We start from the raw sequence: 25,689 nt of genomic DNA, 5'->3' as shown, positions 1-25,689 counted from the left end.
AATCTACCCCATGTTGCCTTCCTGAAAGCTCATGGCACATAAGCCCTCACTAAGTGGCTATCATTATAGATACAAATGTGACAGCAAAAATGATCACGTGATGCACCCAAGGGCAGTTGGATAAAGAGGGGGGTAACGGGAATTGGGAAGGAATAGCAGGAGGAGTCAAGCTTTGAACGTCTGTTAATGTACCCCATGTGCAGTAGGTATAAAATGATCAAACAGCAAAGTCTCAGCCAAATCCATTATCCCAGGATCCTGTAAGGCAGAACCTGCTGTTTCAGTGCCTCCTGGGGTTTGTCCAGAGTCAAGAACAAAAAACAAAAAAAAAATGGGAGCAGATTATAGAGATATATTAATGGTAGTTGATGAATCCTCCGTAGTTGAGGGAGAAAGCCTGCCTTTTAAGGACAGAGGTCTGAGAAACTGCAGACAGAAGAGTTTGAACACTGTCACCAAACTGGTGCATTTCAGCAAGGGGGTGACAAATCTCATGGGGACATAGGTAGGTTTCCAGAAGTGAACTGCAGACAATGATGAGCGGCAAGGAGCAATGACCATGTACATAGAGGGTGCTGGCTGAGGAGAGGTGGCAGTTAAAGCCATAGTCGCATTTTAGAACACCGGAGGTCATGTTAGTAATATGCTTCGTTTCAATGGATGCTTGTCAGTATACTGTTCAGTAATTTCATTTAGAGATCAGCCACAGTATTTGCTTAGAAATTTCTCAAAAATCCCTTTTGATCGTCACTCTGATTTTATGAACTCTTTCAGATTTTTAAAGAAGGGATATCTAATCAACCAGTATGGTCTCAGTGCTCTTGTCCTGGTTAACATGCTTTAGATATTTGCTTCTTAAGTGGGAGAGTTGGGGTGAGGTGAGGACAGGGCAGGGGATCTTCTTGTTTGGATAAGGCAGATAAACATCTTTTACATCAAGGAATTTGATATTTATTCCATAGTAAATAGAGTCATCAAAAGCATTTGAGTTGGGGCTATGACAATCAGCTCTGTATTTTAGGAGGAAAATCCCAATAGCAGTGTGAAGGATGGATTAGGCCTTTCATTCACTTTTCTTTTTTTTTTCATATACTTTATTTTATCAAAACTTAACTGCTCCCCTTTAATCAGTACGAGGGTGATATGTATTACAATGAGTATGTTAGTGCCTTACTCCTATTAGCTAATAAAAATTAACGTAATTGAACTTCAGTTGAACTGAATAGTTCCTAGAAATGTAATGACAACCCTTCTAAAAACTGGCTTTTTTTTTAACATTTTTATTAGAGTATGATTGCTTTACAATGATGTGTTAGTTTCTGCTTTATAATAAAGTGAATCAGTTATACATATATCCCCATGTCTCTTCCCTCTTGCGTCTCCCTCCCTCGCACCCTCCCTATCCCACCCTTCTAGCTGGTCACAAAGCACTGAGCTGATCTCCCTGTGCTAGGCGACTGCTTCCCACTAGCTATCTATTTTATATTTGGTAGTGTATATATGTCCATATATACCCTACCACTCTCTCACTTTGTCCCAGCATACCCTTCCCCCTCCCCATGTCCTCAAGTCCATTCTCTAGTAGGTCTGTGTCTTTATTCCCGTCTTGCCCCTAGGTTCTTCATGACCTTTTTTTTTTTTTAGATTCCATATATATGTGTTAGCATATGGTATTTGTTTTTCTCTTTCTGACTTACTTCCCTCTGTATGACAGACTCTAGGTCCATCCACTTCACTACAAATAACTCAATTTCGTTTCTTTTATGGCTGAAATATTCCATTGTATATATGTGCCACACCTTCTTTATCCATTCATCTGTCGATGGACACTTAGGTTGCTTCCATGTCCTGGCTATTGTAAATAGAGCTGCAATGAACATTGTGGTACATGACTCTTTTTGAATTATGGTTTTCTCAGGGTATATGCCCAGTAGTGAGATTGCTGGGTCATACGGTAGTTCTATTTTTAGTTTTTTAAGGAACCTCCATACTGTTCTCCATAGTGGCTGTATCAATTTACATTCCCACCAACAGTGTATGAGGGTTCCCTTTTCTCCACACCCTCTCCAGCATTGAGACAAAAGACCTGTATGCGGAAAATTATAAGACACTGATGAAAGAAATTAAAGATGATATAAATAGATGGAGAGATAAACCATGTTCTTGGATTGGAAGAATCAACCATGTTCTTGGATTGGAAGAAATTAAAGACGATACAAATAGATGGAGAGATATACCATGTTCTTGGATTGGAAGAATCAACATTGTGAAAATGACTCTACTACTCAAAGCAATGTACACATTCAATGCAATCCCTATCAAACTACCACTGGCATTTTTCACAGAACTAGAACAAAAAATTTCACAATTTGTATGGAAACACAAAAGACCCCGAATAGCCAAAGCAATCTTGAGAAAGAAAAACGGAGCTGGAGGAATCAGGCTCCCTGACTTCAGACTATACTACAAAGCTACAGTAATCAAGACAGTTTGGTACTGGCACAAAAACAGAAATATAGATCAATGGAACAGGATAGAAAGCCCAGAGATAAACCCACGCACATATGGCCACCTTATCTTTGATAAAGGAGGCAAGAATATACAATGGAGAAAAGACAGCCTCTTCAATAAGTGGTGCTGGGAAAACTGGACAGCTACATGTAAAAGAATGAAATTAAAACACTCCTTAACACCATACACAAAAATAAACTCAAAATGGATTAAAGACCTAAATGTAAGGCCAGACACTATAAAAAAATTAGAGGAAAACATAGGCAGAACACTTTATGACATAAATCACAGGAAGATCCTTTTTGACCCACCTCCTAGAGAAATGGAAATAAAAACAAAAATAAACAAATGGGACCTAATGAAACTTAAAAGCTTTTGCACAGCAAAGAAAATCATAAACAAGACGAAAAGACAACCCTCAGAATGGGAGAAAATATTTGCACCTGAAGCAATTGACAAAGGATTAGTCTCCAAAATTTACAAGCAGCTCATGCAGCTCAATATCAAAAAAACGAACAACCCAATCCAAAAATGGGCAGAAGACCTAAATAGACTTTTCTCCAAAGAAGATATACAGATTGCCAACAAACAGATGAAAGAATGCTCAACATCATTAATCATTAGAGAAATGCAAATCAAAACTACAATGCGATATCATCTCACACCAGTCAGAATGGCCATCATCAAAAAACTGGCTTTCTTATGAAGGGTATTTTAAGTTCTAGGAGAGGGGGCAGTAGAGCAAACATTTTGGAGAAAGAAAACATTTGATGCTAAAAGTACCACCAAGCATATCAGCCTTTGCCCTTGCCATCCAAGTTTTTTCCACTGCTACAGATCACTCAGAAGTATCTGCTGCAGTGTGGGATAATGCACTCATTTGAATATTTACACTTGAAAATAACAGAAATAGATTTTTTTCTAGAACTTTTTTTTCTGCAGTAAATTTCTGGAAAACACAGCTTTTGCTGTGTTTAAATCAAATTGTTATGACTGTGCTTGAACGTGGCTCTCAGCTCTTCCACATTACACAGTTTTCCTCATTTCCTGGGACTGTGGTTTACTGAGAATTGACATACTTTGGGCAAGAATCTGTATAACAGATCTGTCAGCAGAGGCTGAAAAATAGATTTCATTTCAGACTGCTCTGTGTTTAAATTGTTTGAATAAGTATTGGTTCTCTTATTTCTTACTTTCTGAAACCTGCTTACCACCTGCACCTTTTTCTTTTCCTTCTTTGGATATTCATTCATTCATTCATTCCCTCATTCATTCATTCATTTGTTCCCTTAACAAATATTGGTTGAGGTGTACTTCGTGCTGGGTACTGCTCTGGGGATAGAGATAAGAAAGGTCCAGTTTTCGTCATTGAGAACAGTGTGGTCTACTGGGGGGAGATGATGTGATGGAGGCTGGAAGGGGCTCCCGAAGTTCAGAGGAGCCATGTCTAACACAGATTGCAGAGTCGGGGAGCAATTCTCAGAGGACCTGGCGCTTGAGCCGGGTCTTCCGGATGAGTAGATGCTAATAACATCGGGAAGAAGAAGGAATTCTAGCCAGAGGCAAAGAGGTGTGTTTCCTTTTGTCACTTTCAAACTCTTATTCCCACATCCATTCTCTTTACCTTTTTAAAATTAATCATCCAAAGTGGATAAAGATGGAGAGGAAAACACTAGAAAGTAGCAAAAGAAAAATATTTTTGAAAATACTTTTATCCAATGTCAAAAATATGCAATTCTGTGTGTTCATAAAGAAGTAAGGGGGCCTCCCTAGTGGTGCAGTGGTTAAGAACCCGCCTGCCAATGCAGGGGACACGGGTTCGAGCCCTGGTCCGGGAAGATCCCACATGCCACGGAGCAACTAAGCCAGTGCGCCACAACTCCTGAGCCTGTGCTCTAGAGCCCTCAAGCCACAACTACTGAAGCCTGTGCGCCTAGAGCCCGGGCTCCGCAACAAGAGAAGCCACCGCAATGAGAAGCCCACGCACGGCAAAGAAGAGTAGCCCCCGCTCACCACAACTAGAGAAAGCCTGTGCACAGCAATGAAGACCCAATGCATTCAAAAAAAAATTTTTAATTAAAAAAAAAAAAAGAAACACCAGCTAATGGGCATGGATAATTATTTTTAAATGCTTAAAAAAAAAAAGACTGTTGTGATGCTTTTCACCATCAGTCTATACTAAAAGATTCATAGCCCATATTGATTTTTCTTCCCCCAAAGACATCTCAGTTTTCAACAAGCCTTTCGGCCTGCCTATTCCCATACACTCTTCTCCTTTCTTTCTCTGCTCTCTCTAGCCTGTGGCTACCTTCCAAGGCAGTCCGTTTCCTAAACATGCATACTTTCAAAGAAATTTTAGCGATGATATCTGGTTTGAGATATTTTATTGCTCATTTGTTCTTTGAGGTTGTGTTGAGATGTTCAGGGAGAAACAGGTAACATTAGGTATCTCCGTATATGGATAGACTTGAACCTGCCCATTGATGATGAACTAACAGGGCCAAAGTTTCAGCTAGAATTAGGGAGAAAAGCAGGGGAATTAGGGGATCTTCTTAGAGTACCCACAGCAAAAGCACTAAGATACAAAGTTTGTCTTCCATACAGTCTCACTTCCTTATTTGGTGCCATTCTGTCTCTCTGGGTTGGGCATCCTTGTTCCCCAACCCTGAAGATCTATTTTAGGGAATTAATTTTGTTTCCTGACATGTCAGGTTGGAAATCATTCCTGATAGGGTTGTAGTGAAACAAAGAAAGAAACAAACCATAATAACAATTAAAAAAAAAAAACAATAGCCACCAAAAAAAAGCCTCCTAAAGGTGTTTACAATGTGATTCACTTATTCCCTTAACAAACGGTGGCTGGGAGCCTACGTGTGCCAGACACAGTGCTAATGAATGGAGATGAAACGATGAATATTCAGAATGCAGTATGTTAAATGCTAAGATAGATGTATGCACGAGGTGCTTGAAAGCTCAAAAAAAAAAATCAAGCATAGTGGGCCAAGCTCTGCATGCATGATTTCAGTGCCCTCTCACTACAATCTTGAGAGGTACATACTTTCATTACTCCCATCATGCAGATGAGGAAATGGAGGTTAGGAAGGATACATAATTTACCCAAGGTCGCACGGTGAGTACATGGTAGAACCTGGACTTGACTGACTCCAGCCCCGTGCATCATGTTTTAGCCAGGCTGCTTCCCAGAAGAAGACACGCTCAGACTCAGTTTAGAAAGAAAAGGATTAAGAGCATCCCAGGCAAAGAGAACACGTTCAAGGGTTCAGAGGCAAGAGTCATGGCGTGTGCAAGGAATCCCATCTGGATCATTGTGGCTGAGAGTGATCTAGTTAAAAGGGCACTGGGCCAAGGGCAAACCTGGGGAATCCCAACATTTTAGGGGAAAGGGGGAGAAACCTGAGAAGGAATCTGAGAAGGAGCAAACCATAAGAAAGGAATGCCACTGAAGCCAAAGAACAAGAAACCTTCATGCAGGAAGGAGAGATGCAGAAGAATGAATGAAAATGAAGAATGAAAGCCCCAGGGAGTGAAGGGTGGGATTTCGGGCACCTGAATACCAGGGGATGGGAGAGATGATTTAGAGGCCCTTCCTTAAATACATAAATGAAAATACACTGCATAGGTGGTTACCTATCTCCTCCCATGTTGCCCACTGACGGCCTGCGGATGGGTGACCGATGGATGGAATCACAAAATTTTGGAGAACGACAATGAGATGATTTAATTTAATCATCTAGTTTTCCACAAGAGGAAATGGCGACTCAGAACTCTGCAGTGATTTTTTTTCCTGACGTCGCATAGCTAATTAGGGATAGAGCTGTGATTAGAATTCAGATCATCTGACTCTCTATCTCAAAAGGAAATTTTTCAGACATGTATTCTTTGCAAAGGACGTGAATAGACAATCCACAAACGGCCAACAAACATGAAAAAATTTGTTCAGCTTCACTTGTAATCAAAGAATCCTCAACAGTACAGGGAAGCAGGCACACGCACATATTGCTGGTAGAAATCTAGATTGTAATAATTTTGGGGGGAAGCTATTCTGGCAATATGGAAGGGGCCATATAGTGTAGTGATTAAGAATATTGGTCTCAAAGTCAGACAGACTTGGGCCCAAACACCAGGTCTGCCACCCACTGTCATGTATTAACCATTTCCTGGGCACAGGCCTCAGTTTCTTCTGAAAAAAATGTGGATATTAATAGTACTTATCTCATGAATTTGTTGTGAGGATTAAATGAGAATATGTTGACAGCATACTCCCCAGCATATGGAGTCCAATAGAATGTATATTCGTGATCCTTATATACAAAGAGTTCTACAAATACATTCCTTGGACCAGCAATTTCATAGTTAGGCATTTATCTTACAAAAATAATCAGAACTGGGAACAAAGATTTATGTACATGGATATTCATCACAACATCATTTATAATAGTGAAAAATTGGAAACACAAATGTCCAACAATAGAGTGGGTAAATTAATGATGGTTCATGTGGTTGACGGAATATCACGAGGCCATTAAATATCAGGCTGCAAAAGAACACTTCATCATCGGAGAAAACATCCATACTAAGTGACAAAAGCAGGTTACACAACAATGTATAAGCATAACACCAATTGTGTAATAAACCATACAAACATAAGTGCATTCTATACACGTAGAAAGTACTGGATGGCAATTCGGTGAGAAAGGAAGGATCCCCACCGCCATAAATCCATGCTGGTCATACAAGCGCCATGCCTGTGTGAGACGCCTGTCCCCCAAATTGAGGAAAACCTAGTTTTAGTGGATTGTGTTGTAAACTCTGTAACAAGACTAAGATAAAAGAAAAAATGAAAATAAGTTCCTTTTTCTGATACTATCAAAATGACATAAATATTTGAGTTTAACGAGCCATTCTCAACCTTCCAGATTTGAAAAGGCTTGGAAGGAAATTATATTTTACAGTTGTAAACTGATTTCAGCATGCTGGGATTTCCACATTTAACTTCTATTAATGCTTTTCAATGCCAGCATGAAAACATATACCTTAGACAATCTTCCTCAGTGGTATTTCTTACAGGGAGCTAATTAGACTAAATAAAATAAAGTAGTAAACAAAACAGGCAAACCCTCTCTGGACAAACACTGAAAAAGGATGTTGGAGTTGATTTGTTTACTACTTTCTTCTATCGATAAATCCTAGGAAACCTACAGAGGAATTATAGTACAAATGAGAAAAATAAAGAACCCAAAGGAATGAGTGATCTTTTTTCCTACACCTATGATTCCAAGTGGTTCACTGTAATAAACTTTGAAAAGACTATAGTATGTATTCTTAGCTGTAAAGCACTTATCTACTCCTTCTAGTTGCACATTATTTGTGGAAGGTTTGGAACATACACACCAAATAGGTTCTACAAATACAAAGACTCCATCATTATTGGTTTTGTGCTTTAATTTATAATGGAATTAAGTTATAAATGTGCTTCTAATAATGTACTCTTGGACAAGTCACGTAGCCCATCAAATCCTCCATAACCTCATTTGTAAATAGTTATAGGATTGAACAGAATTGTTTCTAAGATTCCCTCTAGCTCTGAAATTATACAGCAAGCTATTAACTTATAAATTAAAAATTTCTTCAATCTTTTAGGTCAGAGGTTGGCAAACTATAGCCCGTGGGTCCAATCTGGTAGGCTGCCTACTTTTTAAAATAAAGCTTTATGGGAACACAGCCACACCTGTTCATTTACACATTGTCTATGGTTGCTCTTGTGCTACAGTGGCAGAGGTGAGTAGTTGCAGCAGAGACCACAGAGCTCACAAAGCCTAAGATATTTACCACTGGCCCTTTACAGAAAGTTTGCCAATCCCTCTCTTGGGTTCAGTTTACAGATCTTATTATTCTTTATATAAAGTTAGTAAATCTTGACAATCACTTTTAAGGAGGCTTTTATAAATTCAGCTAAAATGCCATCAAACATTTTAAACTACAGGTATATACTTGATGTATTAGATTTCCTTTTAATGTAACTCAGGTGTCTATCTTAACAAACAACTTTCCAAGTGTTTGTATTATTCTTGTAAATCTAGTAAACCATGCTGAATCTTGTAAATATAACCATATATTTATATTATTTTTATACAACTTATAACCATTACTGTAATCCTACAACTATTACGTTCCCTTGAATGTTTCAATACTTTGTATAAATGTGGAAAAGTTTCAATTAGAAGTCAGGCGCCTAAATCAATTATAATTTCTATTTAAGATAACAAGACTGACCTATTTAACCAAGAGCTTAAATTCTCTTAAAAATTAACAGATATGAACAGATTCCTTCTTGAAATAAAATATAAATATTAAAGGTTGGATCCTCTTACATATTTCTATGCTTAATTCTAAATCGTCTCAGAGTTAAAATATGGCAACTCATTAAGGAAATAATTATATCATCATTATAAATAGTTTGGGGGCCTCCCTTCTCAATGATGGACATTGCAGTAATAGCAGTGGAGATAACGGACTGGACATTTCTTGGCAACAGTGATGGGACTTGCTGAGCTCCATTTATGAGCCATGACAAGGGCACCATACATTACAGTAGGGGTGGTCACAACAGTCTATATTAGTTTGCTACGGCTGCCATAACCAAATACCACAAACTGGGTGACTTGAACAACAGAAATTAATTGTCTCTCAGTTTTGGAGGCTAGAAATCCAAAATCAAGGTGTCAGCAGGCAGGGTTGGCTCCTTCTGAGGGCTGTAACGAAAGGATCTGTTCCAGGACTGTCCTCTAGCTTCTGGTGGTTGCTGGAAATCTTTGTTATTCCTTGGCTTGTGGAAGCATAACCCTGATCTCTGCCTTCAGCTTCATATGACATTCTCCATGTGTGTATGTATGTCTTTGTGTTCAAATTTCTCCTCTTTTATAAGGACTTCAGTCATATTGCATTAGTGCCCACTCTAATGACCTCATCTTAAGTTAACCAACTATACCTGCAACAAGCCTATTTCCAAATAAGGTCACATTCTGAGGTAGTGAGGGTTAGGAATTCAGCATATGAATTTTGTGGGGGACACAATTCAATCCACGGACAGAGTCCACGTCCATAGGCTTGACAGCAGACACTGGAAGGCTAAAACTATCTTTCCTGAATTCTCTTGACATTGGCATGGTGGCTGTAACGTAGGTTCAGCACTCAGGTAAAATCTGGAAGACAAAAACGAGGCAGAGGTCCTGCTTCTGCTGTTTCTTCTGGAAAGCATGGGCACGGAGGCATTTTGTTTTTCTATGAGAGTTTTCAGCGGACCACAATGGTTTGGAGCTGGGTCTAGTGAAAGATTCTTGACTGTGGTCACTCCCTGAATATGGTAGCCTTCCAGACCATGGCCATAACAGATGAGTCTGAAGGAAGCAATCTACACGGTATTAAGGTGACTGATCCATGTACCAAGTAAGCTGTAGGGCAGTCAGTTTTGAGTGGGAGAGAGAGAGAGCAAGAGAAAGATCTCAAGCTGATCCAAAGCAAGCAGTTCTGCAATTTGGTTCTTATGATGCAGAGCATCTAATGGTGGGCAGAGCATCTATGACAGGTCAGAGTGCTCTCTGGAGCCTGTGATGAGCCCCAGTGGGAAGGTCACAGCATAGGATTTTGATATTTTGAAACTAAAGCCGCATCTTCTTTGCAAAGAACTATTAAGAAACAGCTCTCAGTTTGCTGAATGCTTGACAATGGAAAACCAAGTGATCCTGTGACCTGTCTTCCCATCATGAAGTGGGTGCTGCATGGATCCACTCACCCACAAAGCTGGCGGAAGTGGAAGTGGTCTATGGGATACTATGGTCTATGGGATACTACGGTCTATGGGATACTATGGGAGCCTGTGCAGGTTCAGCTGGTCCAAGGAGCTCGAGCGGTTGGCTCTCACTCCCACAGTGCCTGCCCTTGTTGCTTGTCTCCCTTCCACACGTAAACCCTCATGAGGAGCTCCCTAAGAAAAGAATTTGTTTAAAGGTAAAGAGAGAAAAAACCTGAACCTGGCTCATGGATGCTTCTGGCTAACAGGCAAGCCCCACTGTTAAGGGATTGTGCCAGCATTACAGACTCAGAGGTGGGGAACAGCAATCTTCCCAGTGGTTAGAACTTCACATGATTCATCCGGTTGTTCAGTTTGTACGGAAAGAGAGATGATCAAAAGCATGGGTTTATTTAGGGACTTGGAAACAAAAAGAGGTGATTGGTGACATGGTGGTCTGGAGAATAGGGATGTGTAGAGCCCTCCTGGAATAAACCCAGAGTGTGATGCATCCCACAGGTTTGCTCGCCAAAGGGCTGCACTGCATTTGGGCGTGAACCCAAATGATAAGGAAGATAAGATGCCTTGTTCAGTGCCTGTGGGTCAGCGGCTTTCCTCAGCCACCCCAGACTGCCCAGAAAGCAGCCAAAAAGCAAGGCTGGGGTCACACCTGGGCTCGGTCATAGGGGCTTCCGTGTATCAAGGCGCATCCGGATACCTCGCACCGCTGAGGGCCACCTTACTAACAGCGGACTAACGCTGAGCCCCCGGTGCCACACCATACCGCCTGGCGGCAGCTTTCATACAACTGACCTCCTCCATCATGGAGGGGGCGACAATTTGTCCTCACTGGACTATTTCGGTTTGGATTCGCCTTCTCCGCCTGCCATGCTTCTGCCAGCAATGCCATTTATGGCCGCATCAAATGCATTATTCACTCTCACAATATTCCACAGGACATTATTTCTGACCAAGAAACGAATGTCACTGCCAGAAAAAAGCAGGTGGCTGACCTTCATGGGACTCACTGACCTACCTATGTGCCCATCACTCAGAAGGCTGCCACGCAGAGAGGAACGGCCAGGGGACACAGCTGAGCCGCACCTCGCGAGGTGCTTCCCTTCTCGGTGTGACATACGCTCCAAAACAGGTGCTCTTAGGTGGTGTTGATGCACCCACAGGCGGGTCTCACAGATCTGGAAACCAAGGGGTGGAAAAGAGAACGGCCCCTCTCTTTACTAAACCTGGTGCTATGTAAGAGCTTTTATTCGCCTCACTGTGACTCGGAGTTCTCGTGCAATTGGAGGTTTGTGGGCTCCTCCATCGGGGAACGCACGCTTTCACTGGGCTGGAAGTTGAGGCTCCCACCTGGTCATCACTGGGCTCCTGACTATCAGGGAGAATGCAGGTCGCTGCTGCACGGCGAGGGCCAGTAGCTGCTCTGGAGCGCCTCCTAGGACTTCCACACCCAGGCGCAAAAGTTAGAGAAGACGTCCACAACCCTAGAACTCAGACGCCTGGGAAAGGAAGGTTTAGATCATGCCACCGGGCAAAGAAGTCTGAGCAAACCTACGGGGAGCAGAGACTCCACGCAGCAGGTCGCAGAGGAAGGAGACTGTGGCTACCAGCTCTGGACCTGTGCACCACAGCAAAACTGAGGCTCGTAGTAGGGATCATGGTATTTTCTTGCTCTTTATGTATCATTTACATACATTAACCGCTTTCATTTTTTTCCCCCTCCCCTTTGTCCCTAATGTTTTATAAAGGGTTTGGGGGGCATGATTAACTTTACAGTTCAGCCCATAGGTTGTGGAACATCACGCCTGGATTGTGACTGGACTTAAGAGAAGATGAACATTCCCCACGTAGATACAGGGAAGTGCTGGTCTCCCTTTGTGGGGAGGGCAAGTGCATCTCCATGTTAGGGAGGACCTGTTGTTATTGCTATCATTTGTTTTTTGTTTCTTTGGGTTTTTTTGTTGTTGTTGTTGTTGTTGTTTTTGGCCGCACTGTGCGGCTTGTGGGATCTTAGTTCCCCGACCCGGGATTGAATCCAGGCCCCCAGCAGTGAGAGCCCAGAGTCCTAACCACTGTACCTCCAGGGAATTCCCGTTATTGCTATAATTTGGAAGCTTAAGTTTGGGAAGAGCAGTGGACAAGGTTCCAACCTCCTTTTCTTTTTTTTTTTTAAATTTAATTTTTATTTATTATCAGAGCAAATTAGATTAAAATGTTGTGCTTGTTCTAGGTGTACAGAATCCGGTTTATTATGTCTATGTATCTATCTATTCATCTTTGGATCCTTTCCCATGTAGGTTATTACAGAGTGTTGAGTAGACCTCTTTTGGTATTCCATAGGTATTTTGTGATTATATATTTCATATGTATTAGTACATGTCTGTTAACCCCCATATCCTAATTCATCTATTCCTTACACCTTTCCATTTGGTTAAACATAATTTTTTTTTCTTAATCCATGCGTGTCCTTCTCTTGGAAATAAGTTCCTGGGTATCAATTTTTAGGTAACACCTAGAAGTGATGTCATAGGTTATCTCCAACCTCCTTTTCATATGCCTTCCTCGACTGCAGAGGTGGTGGGAACGCCACAGTTTTCAGACTTCCTTGAAGCAAAGTTCTGGATATAATTTAGGTTCTCACGGCACACTGGCACTATCCCAGGTTCACTTCTGGGTTGGGCTGTTTCTGCCAGCAAGCATGCCCAAGAAGCCACTGAGGTCAACAAGGTTAACACTGGTGCCAATACTAGCCTGCTAGGTGTCTGGACTTTTCTCCTTATACTCTCCCCTCTTTAGTCAAAATGTCTGTTTTATGTCCTGTCAGAATCCTGTCTATCTGTGGATAGTCTAATCTAATAAACTAATTTAGCCTAAGTTAATTGATGACAGTGGAAACAATGTTTTAATATAGATGATAATCATGATGAGCACAGCCACTGCTGACTAACATCATTCACTGAGTGTTGATTGCGTGCCAAGAGCTTTACAAGAATTATGTCGTTTAATCCTTTAAAATTGCCAAACTTAATGAACTAAGTGCTATTATCTCCATTTTACAGATGAGGAAACTGAGGCCTAGAGAGGTTAAAAAAAACTTGATTAACATCACATAGCTGACATGTATACACTGATGTGTATAAAATTGATGACTAGTAAGAACCTGCTGTATAAAAAAATAAATAAAATAAATTTTAAAAAAACAAAATATCACATAGCTAGTAAGCGTTAGAACCAGGATTTGAATCCCAGTCTGAGTTCAGTGTAGTAGTCTCCTAACTACTACACTACATTGCCTCTTCAAATCCCACGGAATGATCTGAGAATATTAGGTGACCTTGCAGCTAGATGGGAACAAATATCTTGAGATTTCAAGATGGGGGAATCTTCTAGCAACAGATACATTTATATTTTCCCGAGATTGGGAGATCTAAACTTAAGACATTAAGAACTAATGTCTTAACTAATTAGGCACTAAACAAGAACACTTTGTGGTGGGCTTCCCTGATGGCGCAGTGGTTGAGAATCTGCCTGCCAATGCAGGGGACACGGGTTCGAGCCCTGGTCTGGGAAGATCCCACATGCCACGGAGCAACTGGGCCCGTGAGCCACAATTACTGAGCCTGCGCGTCTGGAGCCTGTGCTCCGCAGCAAGAGAGGCCGCGATGGTGAGAGGCCCGCGCACCGCGATGAAGAGTGGTCCCCACTTGCCTTAGCTGGAGAAAGCCCTCGCACAGAAACGAAGACTCAACACAGTCATAAATAAATAAATAAAAGAACGTGAATTTCTTTAAAAAAAAAAAAAAAAGCAAACTGGGCTATTCATTTCAGAAAAAAAAAAAAGAACACTTTGTGGTAACACAGTCATTTCTGTAGTAACAAGTAAGCATTTTGGTTTATTTCATCATATAATGAAAGTGGGAAACATGAATATTTAAAGAAGGAAAAAGGTACACAGGTAAATGAGCAACAACAGAGAAATCTGGAAAAGTAGAGAAAGGTTAGTTTATTCTTATGATAAAATAAAGAGCCTGTATTATGATAAGCCTCTAAAGGATTAAAGTAGTATAGATAAAGCAGTAAATCAAGTTTAGCGCAGGATTAAATAAGAGGCTGGTAGCCAGTAATAAGATGCTCAAAGCTTAAGGTCACTGACTATTTGGAAAAGAGGAAAGGTGAGCATGCAAAATGGATCCTGTGTTTGATAAATATTAGGTTCCTAAGAAACAATAACCATAAATGATAAGGTAGAAACCTTGTAATAATGGAAACTAACTGCAATGGCTATGTGGAGATCATTTTCACGTTAGGAAATTATGCAGAAAATCTAGTAAGGTTCTCGACTTTCATGTATTCCTAATAAAGTAGGGCACGCAGTAACTCTCTAAAACGGTCATTGAATTCTAAGGAGTGAAGTTTGGGCTAACTCATGGGTATAACCAAACCTCTACCTACCTAGAGAGAACAACCAATCAGTTAAAGAGCTGATCTGGTCAGTTCTATTTGCCATGCCAGGCACGTGCAGATCCTTACCAATATCTTGCAATCAAGCTGGTCTAAACTCATACTGATGAATAACTTCTGTGAAAAGAACTTCAGGGTAATGAATGAAGAATCAGATACTAGGAAAATTACCAAAGAAAAATTAATCTTTGCAAATGCTAATATTTTATTATAAAATATATTGTTTCTACCATTCTAACATTTAAACCTCCGAATCTGAAGCACACTCGGCAATTTGCCTTACGCACAAAAAAGTTGTTACTATACTAGTTTTGTACATTCTTTTTTTTCCCCTCCAATTAGTGCTAAACATAAAACTATTATTTTCAGATCCTTGATTTAGCTTTCCGAATGCAAAATAAAGGTTCTGTTTTGATACTGGGGGGAAAAGATACAAACACACATATTCATATATAAATATAAATAATATGATCATTTGCCCAATTACAATTACATTTTCAAACAAAAAAGTATGTGAAAGAGGCTTTCTGAGAGATTAAATATTCTGGCAAAATGAAGAATAAAGAAGTTCCAAGTGAATGATCCTTTAGAGTGGGAAAAGGTTAGCTGTGAACATGCTTGTGAAATACGCTGAGGAGGATTCTCATTCTGAGATTATGGTCGTTCTTGCCTCCAGCTTCAAGTGTTGCTCAATCAGCAAGGTGCTCAATTCACAGTGATTGCTGCGCATTTGCTTGTTGATCAAGAAAATGCATAATCTCAGCCTAGACACATTTACCATAGAAATGAATATAAGAAATAGGATTTTGATTTAAATTTTCCAGTTGCAGCAGATCGAAAAAAATATATGCAGGAGAAGATTCCATTTGAAAAGCTCTGATTCCAATAAATCCAAAGAGAACGCATCTCTATGTACCTAATGCAGTCTTCGCATTACATAGCAAGCTTTTCTCGCTCAGATCCCTTGTCCATTTGATTAAACTCACGAACACGTGACTGACTCCGCCTCTGTTAAAAATACTCTCAAGCCAGAGAATGAGTGAGAATCGTGTGGCTTTGTCTTTGTGAGTGGGTCCTTTAACGGAGCATTCATAACACAGAATACTAGCTAGGGGCGTATACGTTTAAATTTAACACCCCACAACTGAATTCTCCAAACGCAGCTCACTGCAGAGAGGGATTTAGAAGAATGCAAATTCAAGTCCAGAATCCAGACTACACTTCCAGGCATGGGCATTTTCAGTTTAAAATGGCCCTCGTGAAACATGATACTTATTTGCAGGGTTGTTTTTAAAAGGCTGATTTGGAAGCCGCTGTTTTCTGCATATTCTCTTCCCAAGATTAAAGATCCTTCAGGTGAAACACTTGAGAGAAAAGCACGGGACGCTAGGCCGTGTGTGTACGTGTCTCTTGCTGGGGAAAAAAGGTGCGATGAGATTCCAAAACCACAACAGTTCATTCAGCCTAGACCTAGCCCGGACGACCAACTCCGTCCCCACGAGACAGACTGGAAAGTCTCCAGGCCGTTAGCTGGCTCAGGTTGCGGGGGAGCGAGTCGGGACCAACGACCTTGCGCCCCGGCCACGGTTGCAGACAGCTTGGGTCCCCCTGGGCTCCGGGCGAGCGCCTAGTCCCCTCTAGGCCGGAGCTGGAGCCGCGGAGGTGGATGGGCGCCTCCCGACCGCCCACGCGGGGCCCGGAACCCTGGTTTCCCTCCGGCGCCGACGGCGTCGGGCGCGGCAGACGCGCTACCATGGCAACGGCGGCCCGCCCCCCCCCCACCCCTGCTTCCCGGCGCCGCTGCGCCAGGCCGGGCGGGATGGGGCGGGGCGGGTGTTGCTAGGAAACCGCCGGCGGGCGTCAGCCTCCGCGGCGTGGGCTCTCGGCTTCCACCCTTCACCTACTTCAACCCCGCCGAGAGGGCTGTAGGGGAGGGTCGGAGAGGCGGTCGAGGAGCCACGTGGTGGCCGAGGGTGTCAGGGCCTTTCTCCTTTGAGGCCTGGCCTTCCGGCCGGCAGGACATCCTCTTTCCCTTTGCCTTGCAAGTAGGGTGTCCTGTGCCCTGGGAGGAAAAGTGAATGAAAACACTTGGGCGTTGCCTCTGCCCGGGCTGGCTCTATAAGGATAGTGATGTCCTCGGACTCCACTGAAGACGCTGTATCCGCCGTTCTTCCCCTTCCGAAAGGAGCCATTTCTTGAGCTTTACTAGGTCAAGGAGCAACGCTAAGTATTTTGCCTACATTAATTCACTTTCAGTTCTGAGAAGTAGGAGCTAGTTAACTTCATTAGAACATGAACAACATGTGGCCAAGGTCACAGAGCTGGTTGGGGTGGAGCCAGGATTTGAGGTCCGGTCTTGCTTAACTTCAAGGTCCCTGCTTTTTTATAATGCTTAAGTGTTCTCCCTCAGCTGCCTCTTGGCTAGCACTTTATCCTTTGCTATCCAAACACCACACCAATTGGGACACACTGTCTGGAAATGGTCTGACAGGGAGATTAAAAACTGAAATCGGGGTTGTCCAAAAAACCTGGGACATGTGTTTTACATCGATGTATCACTGATAATTTACAGATGTCCCCATCTGTAATATACTAATGCAATCGCCACTTAGCATCCTCAGATTCTTACTAAGGGAAGAGAGTCTAAACCAAAGAATTTGCCAAAACCCAGATCAACTCCTGGTAGGTATCCCATGCCGGGCTACATACGGTGGGAGATTAAAAGATTTTTTTTTTTTTTTTTTCCTAATTAGTGTCTGTCCACAAAGAGTTTGTGTGCTACTAGGGAACTGTCTTGTCAAGGATTTCTTTGCAAGTAATTTATTAAGGACATGCTTCCAGGAGAAACTAGTAAGGGAAACAGAATAGGGCAGGAGAAGAAGACAAGCAAGGCAGCAATTTAAGGTCAAGTTGACCAGCCTCAGCTTGATCCAAAGGCAGCTCTGGAGCACAAATTACACAGTGAGTTGATCCCACCTTGAGGCAAGGGAGCTGGATTTTTATACCCCTGCACTAATCAGTCACTGGCTCCAGGCCTTCCTGGAGAGGGTGGGGGACATAACACCCAGCACTTCTGATTCCAGAGTGAGCCTGGGTGAAGTGGCTCTGGTAGATTAAGGTAGTTCTCTGAAGGTTGGAGGTGTGAGCCATTAGGAGGGAAGCACCCAGTAGCTGGGGGATGTGTACAGTGAACCAGTCAAGGGTCTCTGAAGGGATCTGGCAGAGCACCAGAAGCATCCACTACAGTCCACCCCTTGCAACACTCAGATTCACATGTTCTCACATTAAGTCTCCATCTTGTCATAGCTTATTCAAGATTCTAATTGGTCACAAATCTAGTGGGACAAACCACAGCCCTGGCTGCTGCAACTGGTCCCAAGATTATAACTAACATCCATCATCTCTCTTCTCTACCATCCATTCTAGACTCCTCTCATCCTCAACTAGCCCTTCTACCGATCTAGGGGTTTGCCTGCTGGAGTGACCCAAATCTTCATCCTTGAGGGATCCGAGCTCCTTGCTACCAGGTCTTTATCAGGCAGTGGTTGCCGCGACTGCCTATTTTCAGTTAAAACTCGGCAAGAGAGACCGCAGTGAATCAGCTGAGTGCCAAACACATTCCTCCCCCATCATGTAACAGCAGCCCTGCATTCTTATGATGATTGGGGTCAGTTACCTCTGCCAGTATGATCATAGCTTTCTTTGCTCACATGGAGTCCAAAACAATAGGACTACAGCAGTAGCTTTAGGTTTAGTGCGAAGTATTCTCCCTCTGGGAACTAGAACCTCTAGACCCAATGCCCTAGAGTTGTGAGGACAGGAAGGATGGATTCCCCAAGCAGGTCACTGAGAGCGGCAGTGAGCCAGGCTACTCCTCTTTCCACCCCTGGGTTCCCAGACCCATGCATTCAACTCACTGGAGACAACACAACATAATGGCTTTTGGTTTAAGGCACACGCTGCATCCTGAAGGATGGTGCCCCAACCTCACAGGGTATCATTTCTAAGTTAGTGCCTTCCTCTGCCTTCAGAAGGTGGTTACAATGTATTCTGCTAGAATGGCGTGGTATGTTGTGGCATCCATGGATCCCCTAGTCATTTGCCCATTACCATACCTCTTTGGGACAAAAAAATGTTTTGTGAGATTCTGTGTCCATAAATCAGACCTTCTGAGACCTCAAGTAGTGGATCTTATCAAAGCACTGCAGTCAGGAAAGGCAAATTCATACAATGAATTTGTATCAATCAGTCAGAACAAAATGCTGCCATTGCTAGGGTAAAAGGGGTCCTGCATAATTAACTTGCCATCAAGGCTCTGGTTGGTCTCTTCAAGGAATGGACCTATAGTGGGGACTCAAAGTCGACCTCTGACAGGTCAGACATTCAGCAGTGGCAACAGCTAGATCAGCTGTAGTGAGAAGGAGCCCCAGGCTTCTGGACTCATGTGCAGCCTCCATTTTTGTTACTGTAGCAACAGTAACCAAAATGAGCCTTTACCCGCGCACCGCGATGAAGAGTGGCCCCCACGTGCCGCAACTAGAGAAAGCCCTCGCACAGAAACGAAAACCCAACACAGCCATGAATAAATTAATTAATTAATTAATTAATTAATTTTTTAAAAAATGAGCCTTTAGGACAAGAGCCTTTAGGACAAAAACTGAGGTAGCTAACAACAAATGCTGGCTGACATCTATTGATGAGTTATCCTGCCCACCAGTTTGCTTAATGCCTCTTCTGCAGTCAGTGCTCCCTGGTGGGCATCAGTGTACAATACAAAGGTCTTCACTCCCATAGGTCCTCTTTCCCCAAACCTCCTTGCCCCCCATCTTCCAGTTGTGTGCCTTCAAGTCCCGTGACCAGCCTGTGGAGCCAGTGTCCATTGCCCATAAGTCTATCTGTATCTTTACCTTGGGCCACCTCTCTCTCCACACGCATTGGATCACCAGGTGCAATGCCCAAAGCTCTGCCTATTACAACGATTTATCTTCATTGGTCTCTTCAGAGCCACCTCTGGCTGGGGCTATAGTGCAGCTGTCCATTTTCACTTTGTGCCAGTATACTGAGTCAACGCATCTGTGAACCAAACTTGGGATCTTTCCTCTATCAGCTGGTCATGGGGGATACCCCATGAGGCCATAGGTGTGAGCTGATGAAGATGTCTTGGTTGGTGGATAACACAGAGTCTGGGTCCCTACTTTGTGCAATTTACTCATGTGTTCTGGACCTGCTCAAGCCCAATTCCACCCAATTACATAGTCCTTGTAGTTGTTATTTCCTCTATTTCTCAAAAGCTAGAGACATTGCACAAGCCAGTGCAGCTCCTTTCAGCTGTATGCCATCACAGCTCACCAAGAGTGAAAGTCTTAGTAACTTTAATGATACAAAGATATAGGATGCCACAACTAATGCTTGGTACATAAAAAATATTCTGCTTTCCTCTTTTTTTTAAGATAAAGGTGCTTTTGTCCATTTTTTTAAAAAGAGGTTTATTTATTATTTATTTTATTTATTTTTGGCTGTGTCGGGTCTTAGTTGTGGCAGGCGGGCTTCTCTCTAGTTGTGGTGTGCGGGTTTTCTCTTCTCTAGTTGTGGCACACAGGCTCCAGGGCGTGTGGGCTCTGTAGTTGTGGTGTGCAGGCTCTCTCCTTGAGGCGCGCGAGCTCAGTAGTTGTGGTGCGCGGGCTTAGTTGCCCTGTGGCATGTGGGATCTTAGTTTCTTAGTTCCCTGACCAGGGATCTAACCCACATCCCCTGCATTGTAAGGCGGATTCCTTACCGCTGGACCACTAGGGAAGTCCCTATTCTGCTTTCTTGATGCTTCATCATAAACTACTACTTAGAGGTTTGTTTGTATCAATATGTATGTCCTTAAATGTAAGTAAAATGAGATAAATTATTATATGCAATTTTCTTTTGTATAAAATAAAGATACGCTGATTTTCTAACAAACACAGAAAAAAAAATACAGAATGCCACCTACCACCAGAGATGGGAATCTCCATTTTCATCTTGCTGGTGAATGAGCTGTATCCAGAATCCCTTTCTTAAAGTCAGCTTCCTGGGACTATTTATGACACCATCTGTTTTAGGCAGGTTCCCCAGATGCAGACCCTGAGGAAAGGGTTTGTGTGTAAATAATTTATTAAGCAAGTTGCCCCAAGAGAAATTAGAAAGGGAGTAGGAAAAGCAGAATAGGGAACAAAAATTAGCCAGGCAAGGTTGTGATTTCAAGTAAGGTTCCAGACTCAACTTGAACCCCTGAGGAGCTTTTGAGAATAAACTGCCCAGCAGAGTTTATCCTGCCTGAAAGTAAGGGAGCTAGGTTTTAATACTTCTGCACCAGTCAGTCATTAGCTACAGGCCAAAATGGGGATTTGTAATTTCCCAGGTTGTTTTGGTTCTGGAAGCATCTGAATGAAGTGGTTCCAGGGGATCCAGGGTAGTGCTCTGAAGAAAGTTATAGATATGAACTCTTTGGAGCCTGTAGAAACTGGGGGGTGGGCACACTGAACCAATAATGGGAACTTACAGGGATTTAGACAGAGAGCCACAATTGCTAAAGGAGCTAAGATTCACATATGGAAAACTGACATAGAGCTTATGGTTGCTGACAAGATGGTAAACTAAGTTGAGCTTCTGCCTTCTCCCAGAATCTAACTCTGAAGAAACTGGTAGGGAGACACAGAGAGGTTGGGTCCCCATGTGTGTTGATGGGGGGCACAGTGCATGGATGTTCAGAGCATCAGAGAGATGGGTGCTATGGAGACTTTTGCTTCCCTCACTGCCCTGAGCAGATTATTGCCTTCTGTGATTAGGCTACATAAGATTATGACTTCCATCTTGCTAGTACACTCTCTCTACTGCATGTTTGGGTTGCATGTCTTGATAAAGCAAGCTGCCATGTTGGAGAGGCCCACATGGCAAGGAAGTGGTGGAGGCCTCCAACGTGCTGGCCAACAGCCAGCAAAGTGATCTGAGGCCCTCAGTACAATAGCCCTCAAGGAACTGAATTCTACCAGCATAAGCTTAGGATTCTTTCTGGGTTGAGCCTTCAGATGAGAACACAGCCCTGGCCAATACCTTGACAGCAGCCTGTGAGAGACCCTGAAGATAGTATCAGGCTAAACCAATCCCAGATCCCTAACCCATAAGAGCTGTGAGATAAGACGCATATGTTATTTCAAGCCACTAAGTCTGTGGCAACTGATTATGCAGCAATAGATAACAAATGCTAGCTTTCTGCAGCCGGCCTGTAGGCTTGAGCATATCCTCCTTACAGACGGTTATCTGTGTACAGATTATATCTACCTGCTAGAATGCAGTGCCCACCTCTGGGTCTCCCTGCAGCAGCTAGGGTATTGCCCTGCACATAGCAGTCACACAGATAATGATTTCTAGGCAGGAAGTCCAGGCATTTATGATAATAACAAAAATGGATTGAGTCCTTACTATGTGCCAGGCCTTGTTGTAGACACTTTACAAATCTTAATTTATTTAATCCTCATTGATGGTCAGATTAGGTAGGCTCTTTTAGGATTTCCATTTTGGAGCAGAAAAATGAGGCTTGCAGAGGACAAATAACTTACCCAGGTCTGACGCTTGTGAGTGGCAGAGCTGGGATTCAAGCCCTAGGTAGGCTGGTTCCAGAGCCTGTGCTGCTCTCAGAACTGGGAAGAGATGGGGATCAGTGCCACACAAACATTGTCCTTTTCTGAAGCACCAGAAAGAATCCCAACCTGTCAGCCGCTGCTTGTCAGCTGTTGGAGGGCAGGAATGTACCTTATTTGATATGAAATCTCACTTTTAATATTCAAAACATGGCTATAGTAGGAGCCTTAAAAGTTGGCTGAATGAGTGAGTGAATGAATGAATGAGAGGCCTTGAATAGGATGTGGAGAGAAAAGAAAAGGGAACGCACAGAGGCTCTATTTCTAGATATTACACCAGCAGACTCAGACGTCTCACCCCCCAACACGTTTCTTTCTTTGCAGTTGCTACCAATATTACCTCTTCCGGTGCTTATCTGATAGCATGACTTGGGAAATAAGATGTGTTTTTCTTGATTTGGAATTGAGAGCAGAAAATAATTCATAAGAGGTAAGTGAAGTGGAAGGCGGCTATTGTCCCTAACAAGTGTGTTCATTTCTTACTGGTCTGACTGCACGTGCACACACAGAAAACCCAGGATTACATCTAATTCTGCATTTATAGCAGCTTATTACCTGCAGGGATAAGCAAGGTTATATAATGGGCTGGTTCAAAGAATGTGCTTGCTTGTATATGCAAATATCTGTCTAAATTGCTTAAAATAACAAGTTGTTTAACACCCGCCACTGAGGGAATTTGGTTTGAAATGTTCAAACATCACCCTTTATTAGGCCTGCCTACTCCAAGCACATGAAGTGAAAGATGGTTCCTTAGCCACACAATTTGTCCGAAGAAGGAAAGAAGCTCAAGTCTTGTCTCATATTTCATTGTTTTCAGGTGCTAGAATCAGAATAATAGTTAACAGTTTTTATGATTAAGTTGCTTTGGTTTCTTGACACAGATAAAAACGTATGGGAGAGTTTGACTATACAGTCATCCTTTGCTTAATAAAAGTGGACTCTGCCATTTTAGGCAGTGGGATTTGCTCCCTAATAAGATGGGAACGACTGAGCTTAATTTCCTTGGCCTTTTTTGGCCTTCTTCCTCTCTTTCAGTGCCATCCTGACTGAGCCACACAGATCTGGTCACATCACACCTTGGTTAAAACTTTGTACTGACTCTCCCAGTTCCCTCAGGACAGGGCACACTTCTTGGCCTGATATCCAAGGCCTCTGTCATCCAGTCCTTACTCCTTGGACTGACTTCATCTTTCAGAGGTTTTCCCCACCTTCCAGCCTCCGTATTCCCACCCTTCTGTTCTATTTTTGGTTTCTCAAATTTTCTATGATCTCCAAAGCCCTGGGCCTTTGCATTTGTGGTTCCCTCCATCTTGTTCCCCTTCCTTTCCTACCCACCCCCGAGCCCAACCGGCCTCCACAGGTCCCCGCTAAGATGTCACCACCTGGGAAGCATTCCCTCCGCTGAGGCTCGGTGCCCTCCTCAAGGGTGCTATGGCTCCCGGCACAGCCCCACTGCGCTAGCGTCGTCTGATTCCCCTGCTGGACCCTGATCTCCTAGACGGGGTGTCTCGACACCCAAGCACAGGGGCCTGGTTCACGCAAGAAGCTAAAAACACTAAAATAAAAATCGGTTGAATGTATTTCTCATTATTCTCCTGTAACCTTTGTTTCTCTACTTTGAGCGGATCTAAATTGTAATTAGTCCAGTTTATACATGTCAATCCAAATGAATGACAGTTTACGTAAAATAAAAGCTGTTAGCACAATAGAAAATTTTCCTGAAAACAAAATTAACTTTTGAAATTTTAACCACATGAAATTCATTGCTATAGTGTAAAGTGCAAAAATTGGAAACCAGTTTCTCAAATGTTAGACCCCAGTACTGCTTCCAAATCCATCTATTTTCATTTCTTACAAACCCCCATCATTCTATGGGAATAAGCCCCCATAGACGATGTTGCCTCTCACCCTCCCTCCGCAACTTTTCTTAGAAAGTGTGACATGCATTTTTTTCTGCTGGCATAATAATGAAAAGAAGGGTAAATACAGTAAGATGTGCCTCATGTAGTGCTAGTACAGGACAGAAAAATAGCTAAGAAGATCTAAAAAATGCTTCTAAAATATAGTGTTTATTAGCAAAATTGATTTTTATTTAGAAGGGAATTCTCTCTGTGCTGGGCACACTCTTGATACCTCCTCAGCTATTATCAGCAGCAGTAACAGTTTAGTCAAAGAGATGAGACTTGATAATTTGGGCATTCCTAATCGGACCCCAGTGCTCTCCAGAATGGAGGTGACTTTAAAACAAGTACTGGGAGTTGGGACTTTGTTATTATTTTGGAAGTTCTGCTGCACTTCAGTCTAAATACTTTGTAAACCATAAATCACTACTGTAGTTTTGCTCAGAGTCTTAAACTGCCTTTATCAGTTTGAATTTTTAGAGCCAGGGGGCCCAATTTATACATTATGTAGTTATTCTGGGAAAAACTCCAATGTTTTCTGAACATTTTGTTCAGGAAACTGAAGTAGGCCTGACCCCACTTACCAGGACTGACTTCCCAGGTCTGCTGAAAAGGCATTCAATGGCTCACCAGGCAAGTCGGGAAACAAGAATAAAATGAAAGAAGAGAGCATAAGATATAGAGGGTGTATTAGCTTCCTGGGGCTGCCATTAGAAATTACCACAAACTTGGCGGCAATAGAAATCTATTCTCTCACAGTTCTGGGGGCCGGGGGTCCAACATCGAGGTGTCAGCAGGATTGGTTCCTTCAGGAGGCTCTGAGGGAGAATGCATTCCATACCTCTTCTTAGCTCCTGGTGGTGTGGGCAATCCTGGGCGTTCGTTGGCTTGTAGACGCATCACTCTGATCTCTGCTCCATCTTTACATAGCCTTCTCTTCTGTGTGTCTGTGTCTGTATCTCAAATCTCCTTTCTCTTATAAGGACTCCAGCTGCTGGATTTAGGGCCCACACTTCTGCAGATAAGCAAATACCTTATCCAGGTTGACCTTAAGATCTTTAACATCTGCAAAGATCCTATTTCCAAATAAAGTCACATTCACAGGTACTAGGGGTTAGGACTTCGACATATCTTTTGGGGGGATGTAATTCAACCCACTACCAAGGGAGAGTTCACCTGGGTAAAAACCCTTCATGCTTTGACCCTCCCAAGAGCTCTCTACATTTTGACCTTCTCAACTTTCTCCTCCAGCCACTGAGACAAATCCCTGCCTCTTGTCTGCACTATTAACAATAAAACCAGAATCTGAGATACTATTGTG

The 25,689-nt window shown here is 42.7% G+C and overlaps 1 protein-coding gene and 1 long non-coding RNA gene across 3 annotated transcripts in view; one reads left to right on the top strand and one right to left on the bottom strand.

The window, feature by feature from the left end:
- Window positions 1-25,689, top strand: part of LOC309624946 — a 436,224-nt gene that overhangs the window by 289,461 nt on the left and 121,074 nt on the right. The window lies entirely within an intron of this gene.
- EFCAB11 (EF-hand calcium binding domain 11) overlaps window positions 4,633-25,689 on the bottom strand; it is a 229,403-nt gene continuing 208,346 nt past the window's right edge. Inside the window, exon 8 of one of the 2 annotated variants that reach the window (XM_082383767.1) lies at window positions 4,633-9,734. In XM_082383767.1, coding sequence (XP_082239893.1) covers window positions 9,608-9,734 — 127 coding nt within the window. In that variant the 3' untranslated portion in view covers window positions 4,633-9,607. Of the gene's footprint in view, window positions 9,735-20,853; window positions 20,912-25,689 lie in introns of those variants that run through there. The other variant, XM_082383744.1, reaches the window with a different exon arrangement.

Source organism: Balaenoptera borealis, assembly GCF_965194805.1.
Source record: "Balaenoptera borealis genome assembly, chromosome: 3".
In the NCBI taxonomy this organism is placed as follows: Eukaryota; Metazoa; Chordata; class Mammalia; order Artiodactyla; family Balaenopteridae; genus Balaenoptera; species Balaenoptera borealis.
Note: the sequence above shows the minus strand (reverse complement) of the source record. Positions and strands in the feature narration are given on the sequence as shown.